We start from the raw sequence: 23,884 nt of genomic DNA, 5'->3' as shown, positions 1-23,884 counted from the left end.
TAACTAACCATGGCGGCCTGGACAATTCTATATGATCGATACGGTTTGTTATTGCTCGAGCTCGGTATATATGGTTCTCACTTTTCGTTAACTTTGTCACATACATACGGTTTGCGCATCTTCTAAAGTATTGTAAGACGAAACTCTGAGTGCACAATGGCTGATTTATAGAGCGTGACTTTTCGCGCAAGAACGCGGACGCCAGAGAGAGGCTGTTCCTTACGCTGCTCTCCGACGGCACAATCGCTCGTTTTTCCTTTAATGTAAGATGTAAATGCTCCATCTCGGGAATTAAAAAGAAATCGAAGCATAACAACACCTACAGAGCCTCCCATCTACGCAGTGGGATTTCATTGAGGGGGCTCACCGGCAAGTGCCACTGGCAGCCTTCGGAAAGACTGACGTACCGATGTTGGCGGAACGCAGTGTCGCTGCTTTCCGCTTATTGCGTACGCACAGTACAAAGTCAAGAGGGGGTGACTTCAAATCCCAAGTCCAGAACTGAATTATAAAAAGTTTTCTTAGTCCCGATTGCTTACTCTTTACTTCAGATCCACCTGTAGAGGATGCGCGAACACGTCGGCTCAGAATGATTATAGCCTTCGCTTAAGTGGACGAACACGTGTATGCTCAATGTTCATGGGAACAGCTTGGGAGGGCCAATTTTTGTGCATTTCAACTTCTAAAACATGTTACGACTCATTCTGGGTGTGACTACAAGCGAAGGAACCGCAGCTATCGCCTTGTCGATTCCCTCAGCGGCCAGCGCGGTGTTCGTTCATTCATTCATTTTTATTTCCTTAAAGACCCCCGAGGGTGTATTACATAAGGGGTGGGGTTTTTTTGTTAGACAGAATATTGTTGATAACGATCAGTTCGGTGTTATATTTGATATGCTACCCATGAAGCTTGATGGGCAGGTGATAACGGCGATGTTACGAGAAAGGCCGTTCCAGTCTTTTGCTGCTCTGGGAAAAAAATTAAGCAGAAAATATTTTACTGCGGGCACGTGGGCGAGAAACTTGCAACGAATGACCAGTGCGGTGAAATACGTGAGCTGCAGGGATAATGTAAGGAACGCAATTAAGTGGCGAATGAAAGAACTTGTGAAATAGAGAGAGGGTTGCAATGCGTCGGCGACAGGACAAAGGCGATAAGTTACACTCGGCTTTGAGGGATGAAGCACTGATTTCATATGAATACGAAGCATGACTAAATCTAGCAGCACGATTTTGAACGGATTCTAGGGTATTAGTGGGACCTACTTCGGGTGGATTCCAGATGGGAGATGCGTACTCGAACTTAGCCCTCACTAATGATTTATAAGCAAGTAGTTTTACGTGTCTCGGAGCGTTACGTAAATGACGTTTTAAGAAACCCAAAGTTCTGTTAGCTGATGACGTGGCTTTTGCAATGTGCATGTTCCAAGACATATTGTTAGATAAGGTAACTCCAAGGTAATTATAAGTGGTTACTGATTCAACAGGGATGTTAGCTATGTTATAAGTGAAGTGAAGGGGAATTTTACGACGAGTGAAGGGAATGAGCTTGCATTTAGTAGGGTTTAGGGACATTAGCCAGTCATCACACCATTGTAGTATGCGGTCGAGATCTTGTTGTAGAACCATATGGTCAGATGGGCTAGTAATGGTTCGGTAGATAACGCAGTCGTCAGCAAACATGCGGTTATTAGAAGACACATGCAAAGGCAGGTCGTTAATGTATATTAGGAACAGAAGAGGGCCGAGGACATAGCCTTGAGGCACCCCCGATGACACTGGAAGTGGGCTGGATAATTTGTTATTTGTAAACACTACTTGTGAACGGTTAGTCAAGAATTCTTTTATCCAATTTAGTACATTCGGGTGCAAGTTTAAGAAGGATAATTTTAAAATTAGGCGTTTATGGGGAACCTTATCAAAAGCTTTCGCGAAGTCAAGAAATAAGGAGTCATTTTGTACGTTAACATCAAGGTTAGCATGAAGGTCATGAACAAAGATAGCAAGCTGGGTTTCGCAAGAGAAACCCTTACGAAACCCATGTTGAGAATGGTGAAAGAAGTTATGAGAGTCGAGGAAATTCATGATGTAAGAGTAAATGACGTGTTCCATGGGTTTGCAACGTACGCTGGTCAAGGAAATTGGTCGGTAGTTCAGAGGTGAGTTTTCGTTACCGGATTTGAAGATGGGAACGACCTTTCCCACTTTCCAGTCATCTGGAATGATACCTGTTGAAAGAGATTGCGAAAATAATAAGACAAGATAAGCGGAAGCAACGTGACCTATATTTTTTAGCACTTTAGCGTTAATGTCGTCCAGTCCAGATGCCAATGATAACTTGGTCTTTTCGATGAGGGTTGAGATACCATCAACAGAAGAGCTGATTTCAGGCATGGAAGACGTGATACGACTTGAAAACATGGGTAAGGGAATGTCAACTTCTTTAGTAAAGACAGATGAAAAGGCCTTGTTAAAAGCATCGGCACATTCAGCTTCTGAAATAACCTCTCCAGAGTCGTTAGTAAGAGTTGTAGAAGCTGCTGCTTGGGGATTAATAATCTGCCAAAACTTGCGGGGGTTATTAGTTAACATATTAGGCAAATCGTTGTTAAAGAAAGTGAATTTGGCATTACGGATTCCTGTGAGATAAGCTTTTTCTGCTACATAATACTTCTCCCAGTTTTGGGCGCCCCCTTTAAGTTTGGCATTCCGGAATAAACGTTTTTTCTTGTTATCTAGGCGGCGCAAAATTGTTAAACCATGGCTTTTGGCTGTTTACACGGATAGTAGTTTTAGGGATGAACATGGTGTATTAGCTCGGTTAGTTTCTGCTTAAAAGTAAACCAGTTTTCCTGAACGGAACAATGGTAAAAATTGGCCTCATATGTCGGAAAAAAGGTGCAAAGTTCGTTATTTATGGCCTCATAATTTCCCCTATTGTATAATGTTATACTTTTCTTGTGCGAGGGATTGGCAGTAGGGCAAAAACTGAAATCTTCGTGAATAACTTTATGGTCACTAATTTCATGCAGATAGTTAATCGAAGACAGGCTATTGGGATGGGTGGTCAGTATTAAATCCAAAATGTTATGGCAATCGCAAGTGACACGCGTTGGCTGAGTTATTAACTGCTTTAGGTTATAATCAAGGCAAACATCAAGAAAATCTCTAGCTTCAGCTGTGTTAGCCGTTGCAGTTTCTTCGCTCCAAATAATACCAGGAAAATTAAAATCACCAAAAAGAACGAGATCGGCTTTAGGATACGTCAAGGTAAGCTGGTTTAGATTATTAATAAGTGCGCGGGAAAAGTTAGGATTGTTATATGGGGGCCTATAGCAAACACCTAATAATACAGATTGTGGTAAAGCTTGGAATAATACCCATAAAATTTCCAAGTCGGAGTCAATGTAAACTTCAGAACATGGTAATTGTTTACTGGCTGCAATGAGAACACCGCCCCCTCGAGTGCCTTTGCGGTCATTCCGATAGACATTGAAATTCGGTAAATCCGCGAGTACTTCTGCGTCGGCAACATCACTTGATAGCCACGTTTCGGTTAGTATCAGAATACTGCTATCAGAAGACTTGACAAGATGGGACAGGTGCTCACGTTTGGGTATGAAACTTCGAATGTTAGTGAAGATTACGGAAAAAGAAAGGTTAGCTTTTCATCTAGGGTGAAAACTGGTGATAATTGCTTGACGCTGACATGATTGCTACTGGATTTCTTGTACTGTTCTTCAGGTTTCATTGAAAAGATAGCGTTTCGAGCCAATGTGAAGCGTTTTGTAGCGTAGAGAAAATGGAACAGATTTCTGTCTTGCAAATTTGACCAAATGACTTCTGACGTTCTGAACCTTGCGTGAGAAATCCTCACCTATACTATAGGGTGTTCCTTTCAACTTAAGTCCGCTTGAAAGGATAACGTCTTTTATTTTATGGGACGCGAATTTCGCTATTATCGGCCTACATCTCCCGCCTGTGTGGCGGCCTAAGCGATGCGCACGGTCGATTTCTTTAGGGTTAATATCTATACCTAAGTGGTCACGGCAATGTTGAATGATTATTTTCTCAGATTCGGCATACTTTCGTATGGCTTGGCGTCTGGAAGGCCGTAGAAAATTAGATTGTTACGTCGCGACCTGTTTTCGGCGTCATCCAAACGTGCTTCAATATCGTCGGTTAGGCGTGCTGTATGAACGGTGTTATTTTTGATAAGTTCTAGTTCGGCTTGGAGGGATGGCAGAGAATGGTAATGTTTTTCAATGTCGGCCATTCTCGTAGGTCAGATAGGGCTTGCTTTGTTGTTAATAGTTGGTTCTTTAGACCCTGCACTTCGCTTATTAGCGTTGACTGGCCCGCGGAAAGTTTTTGTAGTTCCACGAGAAAAGGATCAGGGCCGGGATTTGACTCTACGTCACCCGATAACAAAAGCAACAACAACTGAACAACACCAGCATACTCAATAACGGTCGCACAGCAGCAACGTGGGCTCGGTAGCTGCAGCAAGAAGTAATTACTTGTTTTCTTAGAAAAAAGTGATTCTGATACACCAACCTGCATAGCAAGAAGTAGCGGGTTTGTAGGTGGCGACACTAAGCAGCCACCAAGCCCACGAAGCGCGGCTGACAGCTGCAGCTTACTTATAGTTGGCAACGCAGCTGATGTTGGTGACGATGGCGCTGACGATCCACCATCCAGGGCCAGGCGCAGCGGCAGTGGCGCCAGGAAAGCAGATAGCGGCGGGTTCAAGCTTGACACGTTGATGGTTGTCAGCTGGATAGTGGGCGGAGCAGAGTTGTAGCACAGCAATCCACAGGCCGGTGGTGTGTCAGCAGAAGTAGTCACACCGGCAGCAAGGAACAGATGGACGAGGACGGCGGATAGCATCTGCATAGCAAGAAGTAGCGGGTTTGTAGGTGACGACACTAAGCAGCCACCAAGCCCACGAAGCGCGGCAAAAAAGTCCACGAAACGATGGTCCGAATACAGTTCTTTTTCTTCGTCAGCATTAGTAGCACAAAGCCGGTCACACTACGACTACTTGCGGTCGTCGGATACATTGTTGTCGGCAGAGCATGGAAAAATTGTTTCCCAGCTACAGGGTCTGCTGACTAGTCGACCCATCGTTGGCGTCTTGTCGGTGTCGCATAGGCCTATGTATCGTTACCGAGGCTTAAACGAGTACACGTGAGATCAGGCATACGCTGCCGCCGTCACCACAAGAGGGCGCAAGTGTTGAGTGCCACCTCATACATCTTAAGGCCGTTGCTATGCATACTTCAAAAACACTTCTTTTCGTCACTGTGTTCAATTGGCTTCACGCCACAACTCCTAGATTTTAGGTCCTCCTGCTATTAAGAGACATTGCACCGAGCGATTTCCAGACCTACGTCACCGCCTTGTTTCCAGAAAGTACTGGCGGAAGCGGCATGCCTATTCTCTGGGCGCCTACATATATCGCTGAGGCGGTGATGAAACTCATTGAGAGGACAAGCGACAGTCGTGAACTAGTATCAGAGTAGGCATGGTGATCGTTCTCGTGCAACGATTATTCGTGACGTGTGCATCAGAACTTCACATGTAAATCTGTACTATGTATAACTTTCCCGCTAAACATTTAAATTTGTAGCCAGCTTGTTAAGACTTGAGTACGGCAGAACTGCTGCAGCGACTAGGATCTTGCGCTCTTGACGGTCCCCTCTCAAGAGACGCGTAACACAAATAGGGTTCAAGCGACAGTTCATAACGCGTTCGACTCGCCGCTTAGATGAAGCCCATGGTATGTGGGACTTCATCAGAAAGTTTCAAATATTTAATGTCTCCGCACGCCAAAGGTGTGGCAGCCAATAAAACATGGGAATGATGGGCTGTACCCATGGATAGGCCTAAACTTCGTCTACCGTCTTTATCACTGCGCTGTGGCGACACCTTAGCGTACGCCACAAGAAACAAAATCTACGGCGTCGAGAACTCGCGACGCGGACAGCACGTTACAAGAAAGGCGAGCTGAAATGTTTATGTATTTGTCAGCCGTTTTTGTAATTTCGTTATGCGTCAATGGGCGCTTCCTGGGCAGCACACACCGATAAATCTGGCGCATCTGACAACCGCGAGTCATCGCAGGATTTCGGGCCAGCTGCTGCGGCAAAACGAGTAGCCGTACGATTGGCCACTGAGAACATCGCATCGAATTGCGATTGGCACCATGCCTGGGCTTGTACTTACACGTTGTCGGGCTCAATTATTATCAAAACGCGCTTTCAAAGTTGAAGTACACGAACTCCAGCACTCGCCAGCCGCCCACATAAACTTAGAGCTGGTGTCGATTGCGTTCATGAACTGAAGGTTGAGCAAGTATAGGACGCTGGAAAGCTGTTCTTATAGTTAATTAGCATAGGCCATATTGATTTGAAAACAAGCACTCTTCCCAAATTGGTATGGTGCACAGAAAATAATCTGGAATAAAGGACACGGCGCGGTGCCAACATCCCATTCCCGTATAGGCTAGCTTCCACTCGCCCTCACTACGACTTCTTTGAATGAATTTCCGGCTAATACATACCTGCGTCGATCTGTACGTATTGATATGCTGACGCGCTATTTAATTTTTTTGATGAAGTGTTTGCTTCTTATGCCGAAGAGCCAATAATTAAGGGATTAAGGGAAAAAGACCACGTTACTCAGCTTCCAGAGCGCGCGGTGCCAGTTTACTGGCATCAGTATTTTCACGAGAAAACTACAAGCTCCTTAAATGAACGACAATGAGAACAGTGTTTATAGAACACTACAGTACACTATCAAACAAGTAAACCGCATTCATCACGCAGAGTATGTACGAATACGGAGAATCAGCTAATTTATGTGATATGCTTACACACTGTAAGCGAAGAAACAGGACGCTCGTGCCGGCGCGAATAATGCGATGTTGCTCATCTATTCAAACTTCTGTGTCCTGCAACCTTCCGTCATTATTTGATGTCAGTGACATCCACTGTACTTGAAGCGAGCGCCGATCAGTGGCCCTACTCGCCTGTGTAAACAAATCCGCCTCTCTGATCATGTAAGGCATTATCAAAGGACAAAGACAGATAAACATGGGAAACACACCATGTTCTGATTCTATCTTTGCTTCCGTCCTTGTATTTTGCGGAGTACGTTACTTGTTGAGTGTGAACCAACTAGAGTACTACATTCTGGAGTTTTACGGCCCATAACCACGACCTGATGATGAGGCACGCCGTAGTACGGGCTCCGGATTAGGTTTGACAGTCTGGCGTTATTTAACGGGCATCCAATGCTGTACAGCAGCGTTTTTTGCGTTCCGCTCCCATTCAGCATGCGGCCACCGGGGTCGATCGCAGTCGAACCCACGACCTCGAGCTGAGCAGCGCTACGTCATAGCCACTTCGGCTACCGCGATAGGCCACAGCAGACTGGTTGTGGCTCTCTGGCACTGGAGCTCCGCTGCTGAATCAGGCGCTCTCGAGAGAAGTTATGTGCTCTACAAATCGGTAATGAATTTGTCAATTTTGCTGGGACATTTCTTTTGGCGAACATGCGAAATGTCGATTTGAGAACGGGCGAAACAAAGAGCGAGCAGCTTGTGTAGCACTTAGCCGCAACATATCAGCCTCGTCGGCGCGGTGCTAAGAGCTGTCGTGTCTTTGCAATGCGACGAACATCTCATATATCCGTCTCCATACAGCTCCATGCACGCCGCTAAACACGGCTGTTGGCGAACCGTTTGCAGGCTTGGTGTCGGCGCATTGTGACGACGGAGGCCGTTGTCGCCGGCAAAGTCAGGCGGTTGTCGTCTAAATGAGACCGCACCTTAATTGAATACCATTGTGGGTCACCAGTACTTGCCGCGAACTAGCGCAAGTACACTATACACTTCGGCATTCGAGTTTGACAGTTTAAGTTCCAGTCCACGTCGACTATGTTCTTGCCGGCTACCCACGATATTCCATACGCGCGTGTCGTTCGCTCCGCGAGCCGCCGTACAAAATCTTTCCTGCGCTCGCCGGAAGTGCCTTCTTGGTGGAACGCGCTTCCGATGTGCTGCGCGAATTTTGGCCTTTTTCGGCAGTCTTTCGATCTTGTTTTCTTAGGCTTTGTGCTCAATCGACGACGGAACTCGAGAGGACCACGAGGATACCGCTTTCTCCGCAAGTAGGACCTTATTTCCTCCATTTTTGGACTTTGTGTGTTCAACGCAGCACGTAGCTGAGGCGCTGAGGCTACCGCGGCCGATCGGGCCCGCGGCGTCCCCACCGGAGGATCGTTTGCCGCTCGTGGTCGCGCGGAAGTTGTGAATCATGGCTACTATGGAAGGAGCGACTACACCCGAGGAATCTTTGGTTCCAGGACAATGGTACGCTAGCGAAGGAGGAAGGTACGTGCCGCTAGAGAAGAGCGGGCAGAAAACTGCGAAACAGCGAGCCCGGCAGAGGCAAGCAGGCAGGAAAATGGCGGCCAAGTCGATCGAGCGTCAGCATACGCGCATTCCAGACGGCGCCGAGAAAGTTGTTCTCCGACCACGTGGCGCCTTAGTTAAGCTTACCAAATATGGAACAGCATATCTGACTGACGTCATCAAAATGTCGGCGGGGATTAACCCACGCGAAGAGAAGGAAGATATAATAACCCCAAATATGAAGCAGCACTCCGTTCTCGTCATCACTACGAGTGCGGAGAGGAAGCTGAAGTACGCGAGCGTGAAACACCTCATGTTCGACGGTGAACAAGTGGAGACTTTCGCCTACGTGGCCACCCCCGAGCACTGCGGAAAGGGAGTCATCCACGGGGTTCCACTCGGATACTCCATCGAAGAAATTCTGTACCGCCTAGACCGCAAGGATAACCCCGAGATTCGAGGCGTCCGCAGGCTGGGCAAAGATTCACCGTCGGTCTTTATTCTCTTCAAGGAGAAAGAAGCGCCAAGGTGGATTTACCTCAACGGGGCAGCGCACAGATGCCAGCTGTACCGAAAAAATACGAAGTGTGTATCGCCTGTGGCCGACTCGGGCATCGCGCTGACGTGTGCCCGGACCCGACGAACGTCAAGTGCCGTGGCTGCGGCCTCGAGAACCCGTCAAGTGACCACAGGTGTGAGCTGAAATGCCAGCTGTGCGGCAAAGGCCACGCCCTAGGAGATCCCAAGTGCCGAGAACTCTTCCGCACTCCCTACGAAGTTAAGAAGCGACAGTGGGAGAAGATGGAACAAACAACGACGACTGGTGGGGGACATCAGAGTCGACAACGCGAACCCAAAGGGGGCAAAGACTTCAAGTTCCGCGACGACTCTTTCCCAAAACTGGAAGCAAATCCGAGCACACCATCGCCGCCGCCCAAAGGACGCTCCGGTTCCCGTGCCAGGAGCCAGTCCAGGCGGCGCTCGAGCTCAAGGGACCCTGCCAACCCATGGAGAGGAGGTAGGAGCAAGGAGCGTAAGGGTGTGAATTTTGCGGGCAAGGTCTCCCAAGAAAATAATCAGAGGGATAAACGGGACGAGGAAATTGAGAAATTAAAGAAAATGGTCGAAAAATTAACGGGGATAGTCGATTCGCAACGGTCCGAAATCCAAAACTTAAAGAAATCACAGAGGCAGACAACCCCTCCTCCGCAACAACCCATTAGACAGATGACCCCCCCAGCGGCACGTCAACAGCCGCAAGGAGAGGATGAGATGGTCACAGAGGCGTCCCTCCCGCCACCAACGAAACGCAAAATTCAAGACGCCGACCCTATTCAGGCTATAGAGAAAAGGGTCGAGAATTTGGAAAGATTAGAGGCCAAGATGAATGAATTTATGAACCATATCAACATCCAAATTCAAGCTGTCCTCGGGGCAATTCAGAAACAGGCCGAGGAATGCCAAAGGCTAAGGAACGAGATGGTCGCCATGAACGGGTGGCAACAGAATATGGAGCAGATCGTCACGCAACTGTAAAATGGCCAGGCGCGCAAATGAAAATCAAATCTGGCAGTGGAACTGTCGCGGCTTCCGGCGCAAGCGGTCGATTCTGCAACAGTACCTTCCGCTATTAGAAAGACTCCTTTGGCGATTGCCCTCCAGGAAACTGGAGGACCCGCAAAATTGTCAGGTTATCAGGCATTTCATAGTGGCAGGGGGGAGAAATCCTCAGTCACAACGCTCGTGAAAAGAAATATCGCGGCCATTGAACACGATCTAGAGTCGAGAGAGATCGAGAACGTGTTTGTCGAAATTCTAACCGGAAAACAGAAGGGCCTTAGTTAATATTCCTTCTAAATTTATACAGCTCACCCAGGCAAAGGAAGGTGAGGTTCAGGGCTCTGCTTCGCAAGGCCCTCAAAATTTCAAGCAACCAGCCACTGTTGATAGTGGGGGACTTTAATGCACATCACCAGGAATGGGGGTATCCGCACCAAAGCCCGAAAGGCAGACAGCTGTGGGAAGATACGCATGACATAGGGTTCACTCTGCACACGAACCCTGAGAGTCCAACGAGGGTGGGCAATAGCGTTAGTAAGGATACATCTCCAGATCTGACATTCTCGAAAAACTATAAAGATCTAGAATGGCATAATTCGGATCAAAATTTTGGCAGCGACCACTACATAATTGTTTCCATACTGAAAGAGGGCCTTCAAACGCGCAGGGCTCGCGCGCCGGCCGTCGTTGAATGGGATAAGTTTAGAGATATCAGGAGAGCGCAGGAACTGGGGCCCATCAGCAACATCGAGGAATGGACGACGGCGCTCAAATCGGACGTTAGAGAGACGACAAAAACGCTCGAAGGGGATAACGCCCCGGAGATAGCGGACAGCCGTCTTCTGCGTATGTGGGAAGCTAAGCAAAGCATGGAGCGTCGTCTCAAAAATCAGAAATGGAACCGCAACCTCAGAAGAAGGATTGCTAGGCATAATAAGGAAATCGAAGATTATACTTTTACACTATGCGAACAAAATTGGGCCAACAAGTGTGACGAAATGGAGGGGAGCATGAACCTCTCCAAGACGTGGAACATCCTCCGGCACTTGTTGGACCCCGCAAGCTCGAAAACTCAATCCGGTATAAGATTGGCAAAAGCTAGGCACGCGTTCGTAGGGAACGATGATTATTTCATGAAGAAACTAATTGAGACATTCGTGGGGGAAACATCGCGAACTCCACTACCCGACTATGGTGGAACGCCTAACGAGGCGTTGGACGCCCCCATCACAGAAGCGGAAGTGCGAGCAGAGATTGTAAGACTAAGAACGAAGTCGGCTCCGGGCCTTGACGGGGTAACGAACAAAATGCTCAGAAACTTAGACGATGATTCCATTAGTTATCTAACGAAGTACATGCAGGAATGTTGGGAAAAAGGCGAGCTCCCACAACAGTGGAAGACGGCAAGCATTATTTTAATACCAAAACCCGGGAAGCCTCCGCAATTGGAAAACTTACGGCCAATTTCCTTAACTTCATGCGTGGGGAAATTGATGGAGCACGTCGTCCAGACCAGACTGATGGGCTTTATGGAGCAGGGCGATCTGTGGCCACATGAGATGGTCGGGTTCCGACCTCACTTGTGTACGCAGGACGTCATGCTCCAAATCAAACATGATATAATAGACTCAAGGTCTAAAGATGCAAAAGCAATTCTGGGACTGGACCTCACGAAGGCTTTTGACAACGTAAAGCATGAGGCGGTCCTGGAAGGGCTGAACAAGATTAATGTAGGCACCAGAACATATCGATACATCAGGGACTTCCAGACGGGAAGAACTGCTTGCATGAAGTTCCAAACGCTGGAATCCCCCACAATTGAGCTAGGGAGTAAGGGTACGCCCCAAGGATCGGTGCTGTCTCCCCTACTCTTCAACGTGGCTATGAGAGAACTCCCCGAGCAATTGGCAAAGCTCGAGGGATTACAATTTAGTATATATGCGGATGATATCACCCTCTGGGTCAACCGGGGAAGTGATTCAGCCGTCAAAAGCCTGCTTCAGGCCGCCATTGACATCATAGTCGATTACGCGGCCGAGAGAGGCCTAGCATGCTCGCCGCAGAAATCAGAATTGTTTATATACAATCCGAAACACTTAAGGTGCAAGGCACCGTCGGAGATCAAAATTAAAGTGGCGGGTAAAGAGGTCCCGATAGTCGAGCAAATTAGAATCTTGGGCCTGATTCTGCAGTCACACAGCCACAATGGCGAGACCGTCAAGAGGCTGCAGAATCACGCAATACAGACCCTGAGCCTAATTAGGCGGGTGGCCAGCAAAGGCCGAGGGCTAAAGGAAAAACATTTAATTAAACTAATACAGGCGTACATATTCAGCCGGGTGAGTTATGCAACGCCATATCTCGACTTGAAAGTGGTGGAAAGAGAAAAGATTGATTCTCTAATAAGAAAATGCGTAAAACGAGCGCTGGGACTGCCCATGTGTACATCAACAGAGAGACTGATGGCTCTAGGAGAGCACATCTCATGGGCAGAACTGGCGGAAGCGGTGCGAACCTCTCAAATTGAGAGACTTGGCACCACGAGGACAGGAAGAGCCATATTGGCCAAAGTTGGAATAAATCCGGACAGAGGCCCCACCCAAAAGGTGGAAGTAGATAGGGAAGTTAGAAAAAATCTGATTACCCCCCCCCCCCCCCTTGCCAAAAAACATGCACCCGGAACATAGCAAAGACAGGAGGCATAAACGAGCCGAAGCATTAAAAATTAGATTCGGTAATATCTCGGAACATGAGGTGGCCTATGTAGACGCGGCGGGAGGTAGCGGCAGTTTTACGGTGGCAACGGCCGTCAGTGGCCGGGGTATTCCCGTGACCGCTGTCACTCTGCGCGGGCGCAACATAGAAGTTGCCGAGGAAATTGCGATCGCATTAGCTTGCGCTGGAACGGACGCGAAATTTGTGATCAGTGACAGCAAAACTGCCATACAAAATTTTAGCAAGGGAAGGATCTCGCCCTTAGCGGCCAGAATCCTAGACCAGAGAAAGCTAGATAGAAAAAATCAAATAATTTGGACTCCGGCGCACGAAGCCGTCCCCGACAACGAGGCGGCCCACGAGCTGGCTCGAGATCTCTACCGCCGAGCCGCTACGGGGCCCCCCGATGACCGAGGGAGCGGAGAGCGCATGCCAAAATATGGGGAAATTACGCAGCATTACAGATTGGCTCGTAGACTGGTATCCCAGCCAGACCCAAAATTAAACAACAGACAAGCAGTCGCGTGGAGACGACTACAAACTTATACATATCCGCACCCGGTTATGGCGAACCACATGTTCCCCGAGGCCAGGAGCGATAAATGTAATCTTTGTGGGGCGAGAGGGACCCTCGACCACATAATATGGGAATGTCCGTACTCTCCCGGGGGAACGCACAAAATAGGTAGTAGAGACACCTGGGAGACCCTGCTGCGCAGCTCGGACTCTGAGCTCCAGCTCCGGCTCGTCCAACTGGCTGAAGAGGCTGCTGGGACCCAAGACCTCCCAGCCTGCATCTGAGGCGGCGGCACTCGCCCCCTGACTTGTGTGTCGGGGGGTGGGTAGATCACCTTTTCCGTTGGACATTAAAGTTTATTCTATCTATTCCTGCGCTCGCCGCTACGGTACGATGAAAGTGCGCTCAGCTGATGCAAAAATGCAAAAGCAGCCATGCACTTAGATTTAGCTGCACGTTAAAGAATCCCAGGTGGTCCAAAGTACTCCGGAGTGCATCACTACGGCATGCCTCATAACCAGATTGGGGTTTCGGTACGTAAAATTCCATAATTTAAATTTTAAAAATTTTCTGTTCATGCAAAAGGCGGATTCTCAAGCGAGCGTCTGTCCCTGCGGAAATTCAGTTTACGGTTGTATTATCCTCGTTTATTTTCCTCCTTTTGCGTTTTGACTGTCTTAGGATCACTATATCGAAAAAAAAGCTCAATCGCTTACGATGTCAAAATATAATTTGAGCGGGAGTGTTACTGCCCAAATCTAAATTTTGCTAAGGGCACACTGAAATGTGTCAAAATTGTTTTATGCCTTGCAAACTATCTAATGCAGTGAACCAGCTGTGCATGTAAAGCAATTAGCCACGCTCGATAAATAAAGATTTTACAATTAAACAAAAATAAAAAGAACAAAAAGACACAGGGCCGGTATGATGTAGCGATGCCTTCCGGTCGACTCTAGGGGATGCTTATCATACACCGTTCGTAGTCAGCTAATCCCGTCGACAACGCAGGTTAAATCACTCTGACCATGCACTCAAGCGCAAAAAAAAAGAATGACATCTGAAAAGACATCACATCAATATCGCGGTCGAACTATTTCCTTTATTTATAAAGCGTTGTTAGATAACAGAAAGAAATCCATGCGCCGCCCATTATTCTCATCTTGGTTGAACGGCTGCAGAGTGACGTTTCTCTCCGGTATTTGATAGCGTAACACTTTGCAGGCCCCAACTTTTGAATGTGTCTGGGTGTCGACTTCCACGCTCATCTCATCTGCCTGAAGTTAGGCCGGCGTGTACGGAGCTTTACTAAATCAGTAGCAGAGGAGGCGACGATAGAACGTTGTGGCAGACCACACGTGCCATCTACGTTGTTTTGACGTCTTCTCGTTGGCGAGTGCTTTGATATAAAACGCTGAGATGTCTAACCTTCGATATACACATATGGTATGGCCGACACGACTGTGTATGCCGGGGGAAAATGAAAGCTTCGTGCTAGTTGACCTGTCCCCACCACGCGGCCTCAGCAGGGTTGCGAATCTAGCTGACACTTGTAGAAACAGCCGCAGGAGCAGTAAATTGACGGATGACGCCAGGCTGATAGCGCTCTTAAAATGAAGCTAAAAGAAAGTGCATTAACATTACGACTTCCGTTCGGAAGAAAGTATTGATGATCTGAAGAAGAAAAACGCGACAAAAATGCAAATTAGGAAGAAATTGTGTGCCTTTTTTTCTTCCGTCTCACTTCGAGACTTCTAGAGCAGTGGCCAAAATAGAAAGTGACGTTTACTGACAGTTATGTGATGCCCATTAAAGTAAGTCTCGCGTCAAGCCAGTGAGGGTAGACCGCATAGGCCGTTTCTGGACAGACATATTAAATTTATTTATTTATTTATTTATTTATTTATTCACGTTACCCCTAAAGGCCCTCCAGGAGAGGGTATTACATAGGGGTGGTGCGATACAGCTTTTAATAAACGCGATACATTTCAGCAATAAATGTAATAAAACATAAGGCATCACACGAAAAGAAAAAATGAACACAAACAAAAACAGGAAATTTTACACATTTCCGTCACAGCGAAGAAACCCTTGGAATATTACGACGTCAGTTTCTGTGGCGATGGCTGATGGTAAATTATTCCATTCGATGATAGTACGGGGAATGAATGAATTGGCGTAAGACCAAGAATGACACTTCACACGTTTAATTTTGAAAGAATGATAACGGCGTGGAAAGATGGCATGAGGTGACTGAAACAAGTCACTTCGAAGGGAGGGGTGGTGATAAAGTTTATGGAAAAGTGTTAAACGAGCAAGTTTGCGGCGATATGACAAATCTTCCAGTTCGGCACGTTTTTTTAATGCTGCAACACTTGTAAAGGGTGAGCAGTATGAAAATATTGCCACCTGGTGTTATGAGCCAGCGACCATTCAGCATTGCGTGCCCAGCAAAACGGCGAAGAAGACGACGAGGTCAAGGATCCCGCGCCAGCTGGAGGACCGTCGCTTAGTGCTTGGCATTTTTAGTCTCTGGCTGCTCGTACTGTCACTTACTCTTGTGTTAGCGCGTGACAAACTGGTGGAGGTGCTGGGTAATCCAATCTATGCACAACACCCCTCCGAGCAGCAGGAGCTCCAGCCCCGCACCGGTGGTTACGCCTGTACACCGCGTCAGCAGAAGGATCCGTGGACAAGCCCCTGAGTTTGGACTCCTCGCAGAGAAAATGGCAGCTCCGACCACGCCAACACGTATGGAAGGCCCAACGCCGATTCAGTGTACGCTACTGAATCCGCGAACGCCAAATCCCTTCCACGGCGCCATACATGAGGATGTTGAAGATTGGCTGGTCCACTATGAACGTGTTGCCGCGTTCAACAAGTGGGATGACGCAGAGAAATTGAAAAACGTATATTTCAGCCTGAACGATGGTGCACGTGTTTGGTACGAGAACCGTGCAGATGCCCTAAATTCATGGGCAGAATTCAAACGCCGGATTCTTGAGACGTATGCGAGCCCTGATTGCCGGGAGCGAGCTGAGCGTGATCTCCAGTCCCGTATACAAATGCCGAACGAAGGTGTCGCAATGTATGTCTAGGACATGACGCGTCTCTTTCGACGAGCCGACCCCAGCATGCCGGAAGAAAAGAAGGTGCGGTACCTGATGCGCGGAGTGAAAGAGCAGCTGTTCGGCGGTCTCGTGCGCAGTCCTCCCAGGACTGTGTCAGAATTTCTTTCCGAGGCCGTCACCATGGAACAGACGCTTCGGCAGCGGGCACCATCATACGAACGCCAAGTGAACGCTGCCTCACCTACGGACTACTTCGGAGCTCTCGGGGGCCACGTCGATTTCTTTCGAGAGCTCATTCGTTCCTTAATCTGCGAAGAACTCCAGAAGCTGTCGGTACCCTCACAGCCGACGCTGAACTTCTTGTCCAGCGTTCTCTGTGACGAAGTCCAGCAAGCGCTAAGAGAACCACCCCTCAACACAGAAGCTCGACCGCTAAGAACTGACAGCTCCCGTATGTCGTATGCGCAAGCTTTGAGGCAACCTGCCCCACCTCCCTCCCCGCTTCGCACCGCGTGCCCGGCCATGCTACAGCCCGTCCAAGCGGCCTCGTATTACCAGGACCACCGACAGGCCCCAAGGAAATCAGATGTGTGGCGGGCACCTGATCGCCGTCCCCTTTGCTTTCACTGTGGCGAAGCTGGGCACGTCTACCGACAGTGCTCCTATCGAGAGCTCGGACTACGCGGATTTTCAGCAAACTCACCGCGACCTAGGTTCGGCCAGCGTCCTCCTGAAATTTAACAATACGTTGCCCAGCAGTGCGGATCCCCATCAACTCGACACCACTCACGCTCCCCTTCGCCGCGGCGGTTTTCTCCGACTCGCCGTACGTATTCGAGCGTGGTGCGGGGTCGGTCGCCCAGCCCGCGCCGGGAAAACTAACCACAGCGGCCTTCGGGGGCGAGGCCGCTCAGTCTGGACGTGCTCAAGGACCCCTACTGACGCGTACACGGACCGACGATACACCGACGACGACAGTACCTGCTGATTACAGAAAAATAATTTCCTTGGACATTCCTGTACTGCTCGACGGTCGTGAATTGACTGCTTTAGTGGACACTGGAGCGGATTATTCTATAATCAGCGAAAAACTGGCCACCCTTCTGAAGAAAGTGACGACGCCTTGGAATCAAACGCCAGTTCGTACAGCTGGCGGGCACATCATCACCCCACTCGGCATGTGCACGGCAAGAATACAGATTCGCGGCTCCACGTTTGTTGCCAGCTTAAGCATTCTCCCTCAGTGTTCTCGAGACCTAATCATCGGTATGGACTTTCTCAGGGAGCATGGAGCTATCATCGACATTCGAGAACGCCTCGTCACTTTCTCGACAAAGAGCGCCGCAGCGACGACCAACACCATCCACCCTCGAGCACCTCTTCGTGTCATCGACGACGCTGTCACGTTACCACCACGCGCAAGTGTCGTGGTTCAGGTGGCATGTGACAGACTCTTATACGGTGAAGCGGTCGCAGAAAGCAATCGCTCTCTCCTGCTTTCTCAAGGTGTTTGCGTAGCAAGAAGCCTTATTGATCTCCATGATGGCCACTGTGAGGTTCTTGTCACGAACTTCAGCTACGAACACCGGCACCTTTTCCCCGGTACTGTCATCGCCTACGCCGACCCGATCGCCGATGTCACTGAGTGTTTTGTTTCCGAGGCAATCGACAATGCTGAACCACCTATACGCAACGTCGACATTAGTCCAACGCTTCCTGAAGAGAACAAACAACCCCTACGCGAGCTGTTGCTTGAGTTCCACTCTTGCTTTGCACGGTCGTCGAAGATACGTCAAACGTCGATTACGAAACACCGTATCATCACTTATGACGACGTGCCCCCCATACGGCAAGAGCCTTATCGTGTTTCCCCAACAGGACGACATGCGATTCAAACGCAAGTGAAGGAAATGCTTCAAGACGGCGTAATACAGCCTTCATGCAGTCCCTGGTCATCGCCAGTCGTTCTCGTTAAAAAGAAAGATGGCACGCTTCGGTTTTGTGTTGACTACCGGAAGCTAAACAACGTCACAAAGACGTGTACCCGTTGCCTCGTGTCGACGATTCTCTGGATAGATTGAGGCGCGCGAAGTATTTCTCCTCTATCGATGTGAAATGTGGCTACTGGCAAATTGAAGTAGATCAGCGGGACCGCGAGAAAACTGCGTTTGTGACTCCGGACGGCCTTCACGAATTTAGAGTACTCCCTTTCGGCCTCTGTTCCGCGCCAGCCACATTCCAGCGAATGATGGATACAGTTCTCGCTGACCTCAAATGGAAAAGCTGCCTCGTCTATCTCGATGATGTCGTTATCTTTTCGGAGACTTTTGACGAGCACCTTCGACGCCTTCGGAATGTACTCGAAGCCATTCGATTGGCTGACCTTACACTCAAGCCAGAGAAATGCCATTTCGGTTACGAGGAACTGAAGTTCCTTGGTCACGTCATGAGCGCGGCCTGTGTTCGGCTCGACCCCGAGAAGACTGATGCCGTAGCTGCTTTTCCCACTCCAACCGACAAGAAAAGTGTCCGACGGTTTTCGGGCTTGTGTGACTATTATCGACGCTTTATTGAAAATTTTTCGAAGATTGCAGAGCTGCTATTTCGCCTTACACATGACGACGTGCCATTCCTCTGGACTGATGAACAACAGACTGCCTTTCCGGAGCTACAACATCGATTGTCTTCTCCTCCTGTGCTCGGTCATTTTGATGAGGATGCTGACACAGAAGTACGCACTGACGCCAGCAATATCGGTCTTGGAGCTATCCTGGTGCAACGGCAAGACGGAACTGAACGAGTTATCGCCTACGCGAGCCGCACTCTGTCACGGGCAGAGTCCAATTATTCCACCACAGAGAAGGAGTGCCTCGCGGTTATTTGGGCTACTACAAAGTTTAGGCCGTATCTCTACGGGCGGCCATTTAAAGTTGTGACCGATCATCACGCTTTGTACTGGTTGACCAACCTCCGAGACCCTTCTGGACGATTGGCACGTTGGAGTCTGCGACTCCAGGAATTTAACATCACCATCGTATACAAGTCAGGTATGAAACATGAAGCTGCTGACACGCTATCAAGAGCACCTGTTGAATCTCAGAATCCTGACGAGGAAGACGACAGCGCCTTCCTGGGAGCCCTCAGCAGACCGGGCCTGCTCGGTAAACAACGATCGGACGCTGAGTTAAGGCCCATCATTGATCACTTAGAAGGCGGCATCGCGTCCATTCCTCGCCCACTTTCGCGACGGTTGTCATCATTTTGCCTTCGAGAGGGCATCTTATACAAAAGAAACACAGGTGCCGGCGACAAACCACATCTTTTAGTAGTGCCTCAAGCCCTTCGCGACGACATTCTATTAGCCTGCCACGACGAGCCGACATCTGGTCACTTGGGTTACTCAAGGACTCTGGACAGGGTACGGCAACTGTACTACTGGCCTAGACTGACTGCTTGCGTCAAACGCTACGTGAAAGGACGCCGTGAATGCCAGCGCCGAAAGTCACCACCCTTCAAGCCTGCAGGCCTTCTACGACCCATCGACCCTCCGCGTACGCCGTTTGATCAAGTTGGAATGGACCTTCTTGGACCATTTCCCTTGTCTTCCTCCGGCAATAAGTGGATCATTGTCGCAACTGACTACTTGACGCGTTACGCTGAGACGAAGGCACTACCACGCGGGACAGCATCTGAAGTTGCCCAGTTTTTTATGCATCACATAGTGCTTCGGCATGGAGCACCATCATTCACCATCACTGACCGAGGGACGGCATTTACGGCGGAGCTTCTGGACGACATCTTCAAGTTGAGTTACACGAGTCATCGAAGGACCACTGCATACCACCCTCAGACTAACGGTTTGACAGAAAGACTAAACAAAACACTGGCAGACATGCTCTCTATGTACGTCGATGTGCAGCACAAAACGTGGGACGAAATCCTGCCGTACGTAACGTTTGCGTACAACACTGCCACACAGGAAACTACACGATTTACGCCGTTTCGCCTCGTTTATGGTCGAGATGTTCAAACTATGCTCGACGCCATGATTCCATATGAAGACATCGATCAGCTCGACCAGTTAGCTCCTGACGTCGAGGAGTACATTCAGCGTGCCGAGGAAGCCCGTCAACTGGCCCGTGTCCACATACGACAGCAGCAGTGTACCGATGCCATAAGATACAATCTTCACCATCGACAACTTACCTATGAGCCTGGTGACCAAGTTTGGGTTTGGACCCCCATTAGACGGCGAGGCCTCAGCGAGAAACTCCTGAGCAAGTACTTCGGACCATACACAGTACTAAGGCGTGTAAGCGACGTGAATTATGAAGTGGTTCCAGACGGAGACCTACCATCGCCCAAGCGCCGTTTACCACGCGCAGAGACTGTACATGTCGTTCGCCTCAAGCCGTATTTTGCACGGTGATGTTAAGTCTACCGGTGAAACAAACTTTTGTTTTTTGCTGTCGTCGCGTCGTCCTCCAAAGAACTGCGAAGTGTCTTTTTTTCTCTTTTTTTTTTTTGTTCCCGACGACAGAACCCATTTTTTTGCCTCGTGTGCATGCCCGTATGTGTGCTAGCGCGTTTCCCCCCTTTTTTAATGTCTTACCTAATGTGCGTACTTTCCGTGTACGTCTTGCGTTTGAGCATCGAGTCGATGCTTCATAGGGAGGGTGAATAATGCCACCTGGTGTTATGAGCCAGCGACCATTCAGCATTGCGTGCCCAGCAAAACGGCGAAGAAGATGACGAGGTCAAGGATCCCGCGCCAGCTGGAGAACCGTCGCTTAGTGCTTGGCATTTTTAGTCTCTGGCTGCTCGTACTGTCACTTACTCATGTGTTAGCGCGTGACAATATGAAACGAACAGCGCGATTCTGCAAGGATTCGATGTTATTGATAACGTAGGTTTGCTCAGGGTCCCAGATGGCCGCAGCATATTCGATTTTAGGGCGTATTAGAGTTTTATAAGTCAGTTTTTTAACGTGCATAGGGGCGTGTCTGAGGTTACGTTTAAGAAGACCAAGTGAGCGGTTAGCAGATGCTAGGGTGAGGTCGATATTGTGATGCTATGATAGGTCAAACTGAAGGTGTACACCAAGGTACTTGTATCTTGTTGTTAGTTCTACAGTCTTGTCGTTAAGAATATAAGTGGTTGGAATGCGATCTGTGCGACGAGTGAAAGATATCTGTTTTGTTTTAGAAACGTTTAATGACATTAACCAGGATGAGCACCATAAGCTTACTGCGATGAGATCAGATTGTAGGGATTGGCGGTCACTGTCACTAGTAATGTTACGGTAAATTACGCAGTCATCACCGAAAAGTCGAATTCGACATGTTACAAAGGCAGGTAAGTCATTAATATAGATTAAAAAGAGCGAAGGTCCGAGCACACTTCCTTGTGGTACGCCAGATGTCACATAAGCAGAGGAGGAGTTAGAATTATTAACCGAGGTGAACTGTGTTCTAGATGACAGAAAGTCCTTAATCCAAGCGAGCACGATAGGGTGGATGTTAAGCTGTGCTAGTTTCAGTAGAAGTCTGTGATGAGGAACCTGATCAAAAGCCTTTGAAAAATCAAAAAACATTGCGTCGACCTGAAAGCCTGCTTCAAGTGATAATTGTAAGTCGTTAACGAAGCCAGCTAGTTGAGTGTCACATGAAAATCCCTTGAGGAAACCGTGCTGATAATTGAAAATAATGTTATGATCTTCGAGGTAGTTAATGACTTGGCTGTGAATGATATGCTCAGGAAGTTTGCAAACGGTGCTGGTTAGCGAGATGGGTCGATAGTTCACTGGAGAGGAACGCTCACCTGATTTAAATATATGTTTTACTTCGGCTATCCGCCAGTCATAAAGAATTAGTCCGTGTGATAATGATTGCGAGAACAAACAGGACAGCACAGCGCAAATGCTTTGAGATGTAGTCTTAAGTATCTTATTGTTAAAGCCGAGGTGATCCGAACTACTAGTAATATTAGAATTGTTTAATAAAGCTAAGATACCTGTTTCATTATACACAATTTCAGGCATGCAAATGTCATGGATTGTATTTAAGACAGGGGATGAGCTAATGTCTTCTTTGGTGAATACTAATGAAAAGGTGTCATTAAAAACCTGAGCACATTCAGACTCATTAATTATGAGGCCGTTACTCTCGGTAAGCAAAATGTCAGGGTGAAAGCTAGGATTTATGATGCGCCAGAAGTTACGAGGATTGTTGGTTAGCAGAGATGACAGGTCGCGATTGAAAAACTGGCGTCGAGTGGATTTTAGGAGTCACTGGTAGTCCTTGTCGCATTCCTTATACTTGTCCCATGCGCTAGGAAGACCATTCTTTAGTGCTTGCCGGTAAAATCGCTTTTTCTTATTATTCATACGTCGCAACTTCTGATTAAACCACGGTGCACTGCTGCTACATCGGATGGTCATAAGTGGAACGAAGTCATCAACAAGTTTAGTGAAATTACTCTTGAATAAATCCCAATTCGGCTCAACAGTGCGCAATAAATATTGATTTATGAACTGGGTGCTGAAATAATCTAATTCGGAATTTATTTTTTCATAGTTAGCTCTGTTGTAACACCTGATTTGTTTAATAGTAGTTTTTTTTCGTTAAGGGAACCGGTAATGCGTCCTGTTATTACATCATGATCCGAAATGCCCTCTAGATGAATAATGTCTGAACAAATATCGGGATTATTCGTTAATATTAAATCTATAATGTTGGCGGTACACGATGTGCGACGCGTGGGATTGGTAATAAGTTGTGCTAGTGAAGAATCAAGACATGACTGAAGAAACATGTTAGCTTCGGTTTCACTCGCTGTGACGGATTGTGAAAACCAGTTTATACTAGGGAAGTTGAAGTCTCCAAATATCAGTAAAGTACAGTTAGGGAAACGCGTACATATTTCACACAGAATTCGATGAAATTGAGATGAAAACCCATAATTCATATTAGGAGGACGGTAAACAGCACCAATAATTACATCAGGTGAACAATACTTAAAAGAAACATATACACACTCAAGAAAAGAACTAATCATCACAGGCACGGTTAGCAAATCATCCCTTATCTCCAAGAGTACGCCACCTCCTTTACGGTACGGTCTGTCGCATCGAAAGATGCTAAAACTTGTCTGGCTGACAAAAATTTAATTATCAGGAATAAGATCAGCCAGCCATGTTTCGGTTAGCGCTACAAGTGATGCGGACCATGAATCGATTAGTGAAGAGATAGCAACATCCTTCGATACGACACTTCTGATGTTAGTGTAAAGGAAAGAAATGGTTTTGGAAGCATTACATGGCGATCTTTGAGGAAAATGGAAAGCTCGGGTCTGATTCGAGGGAGTGGCAGACGAACATCATTCTCGCGTGGGATGCCGAGAAACACATACTACGCGAGCAGCCTCAGTGTCCCATACATAAGTATCGCTATTAATGTGAAGCTTGTTGAATACGAGACGAATGTGGTCACCTTCCTTTTTTTACAGATTTCCCGTACTGCCACAGATGACGGCGCTTTTGTCGGACAGCCTCAGAATAATCACGAGCGATGCTGAAGTCAGTGTCCTTCAGCCTCGATCCGTTGCT

General features: G+C 48.0%; 1 protein-coding gene across 2 annotated transcripts in view; it reads right to left on the bottom strand.

Annotated features, from left to right (window-relative positions):
* LOC129383074 (uncharacterized) overlaps nt 1-23,884 on the bottom strand; it is a 136,124-nt gene that overhangs the window by 107,265 nt on the left and 4,975 nt on the right. The window contains exon 3 of one of the 2 annotated variants that reach the window (XM_072287358.1): nt 4,643-4,889. The exons of the other annotated variant lie outside the window; for it this stretch is intronic. Coding sequence (XP_072143459.1) covers nt 4,643-4,889 — 247 coding nt within the window. The remainder of the gene's footprint in view (nt 1-4,642; nt 4,890-23,884) is intronic. 2 annotated transcript variants of the gene reach the window in all.

The sequence above is a fragment of the Dermacentor andersoni genome, chromosome 3 (assembly GCF_023375885.2).
Source record: "Dermacentor andersoni chromosome 3, qqDerAnde1_hic_scaffold, whole genome shotgun sequence".
Taxonomy (NCBI): Eukaryota; Metazoa; Arthropoda; class Arachnida; order Ixodida; family Ixodidae; genus Dermacentor; species Dermacentor andersoni.
The sequence above is the reverse complement of the archived record's forward strand: the minus strand, read 5'-3'. Positions and strand labels throughout refer to the sequence as shown.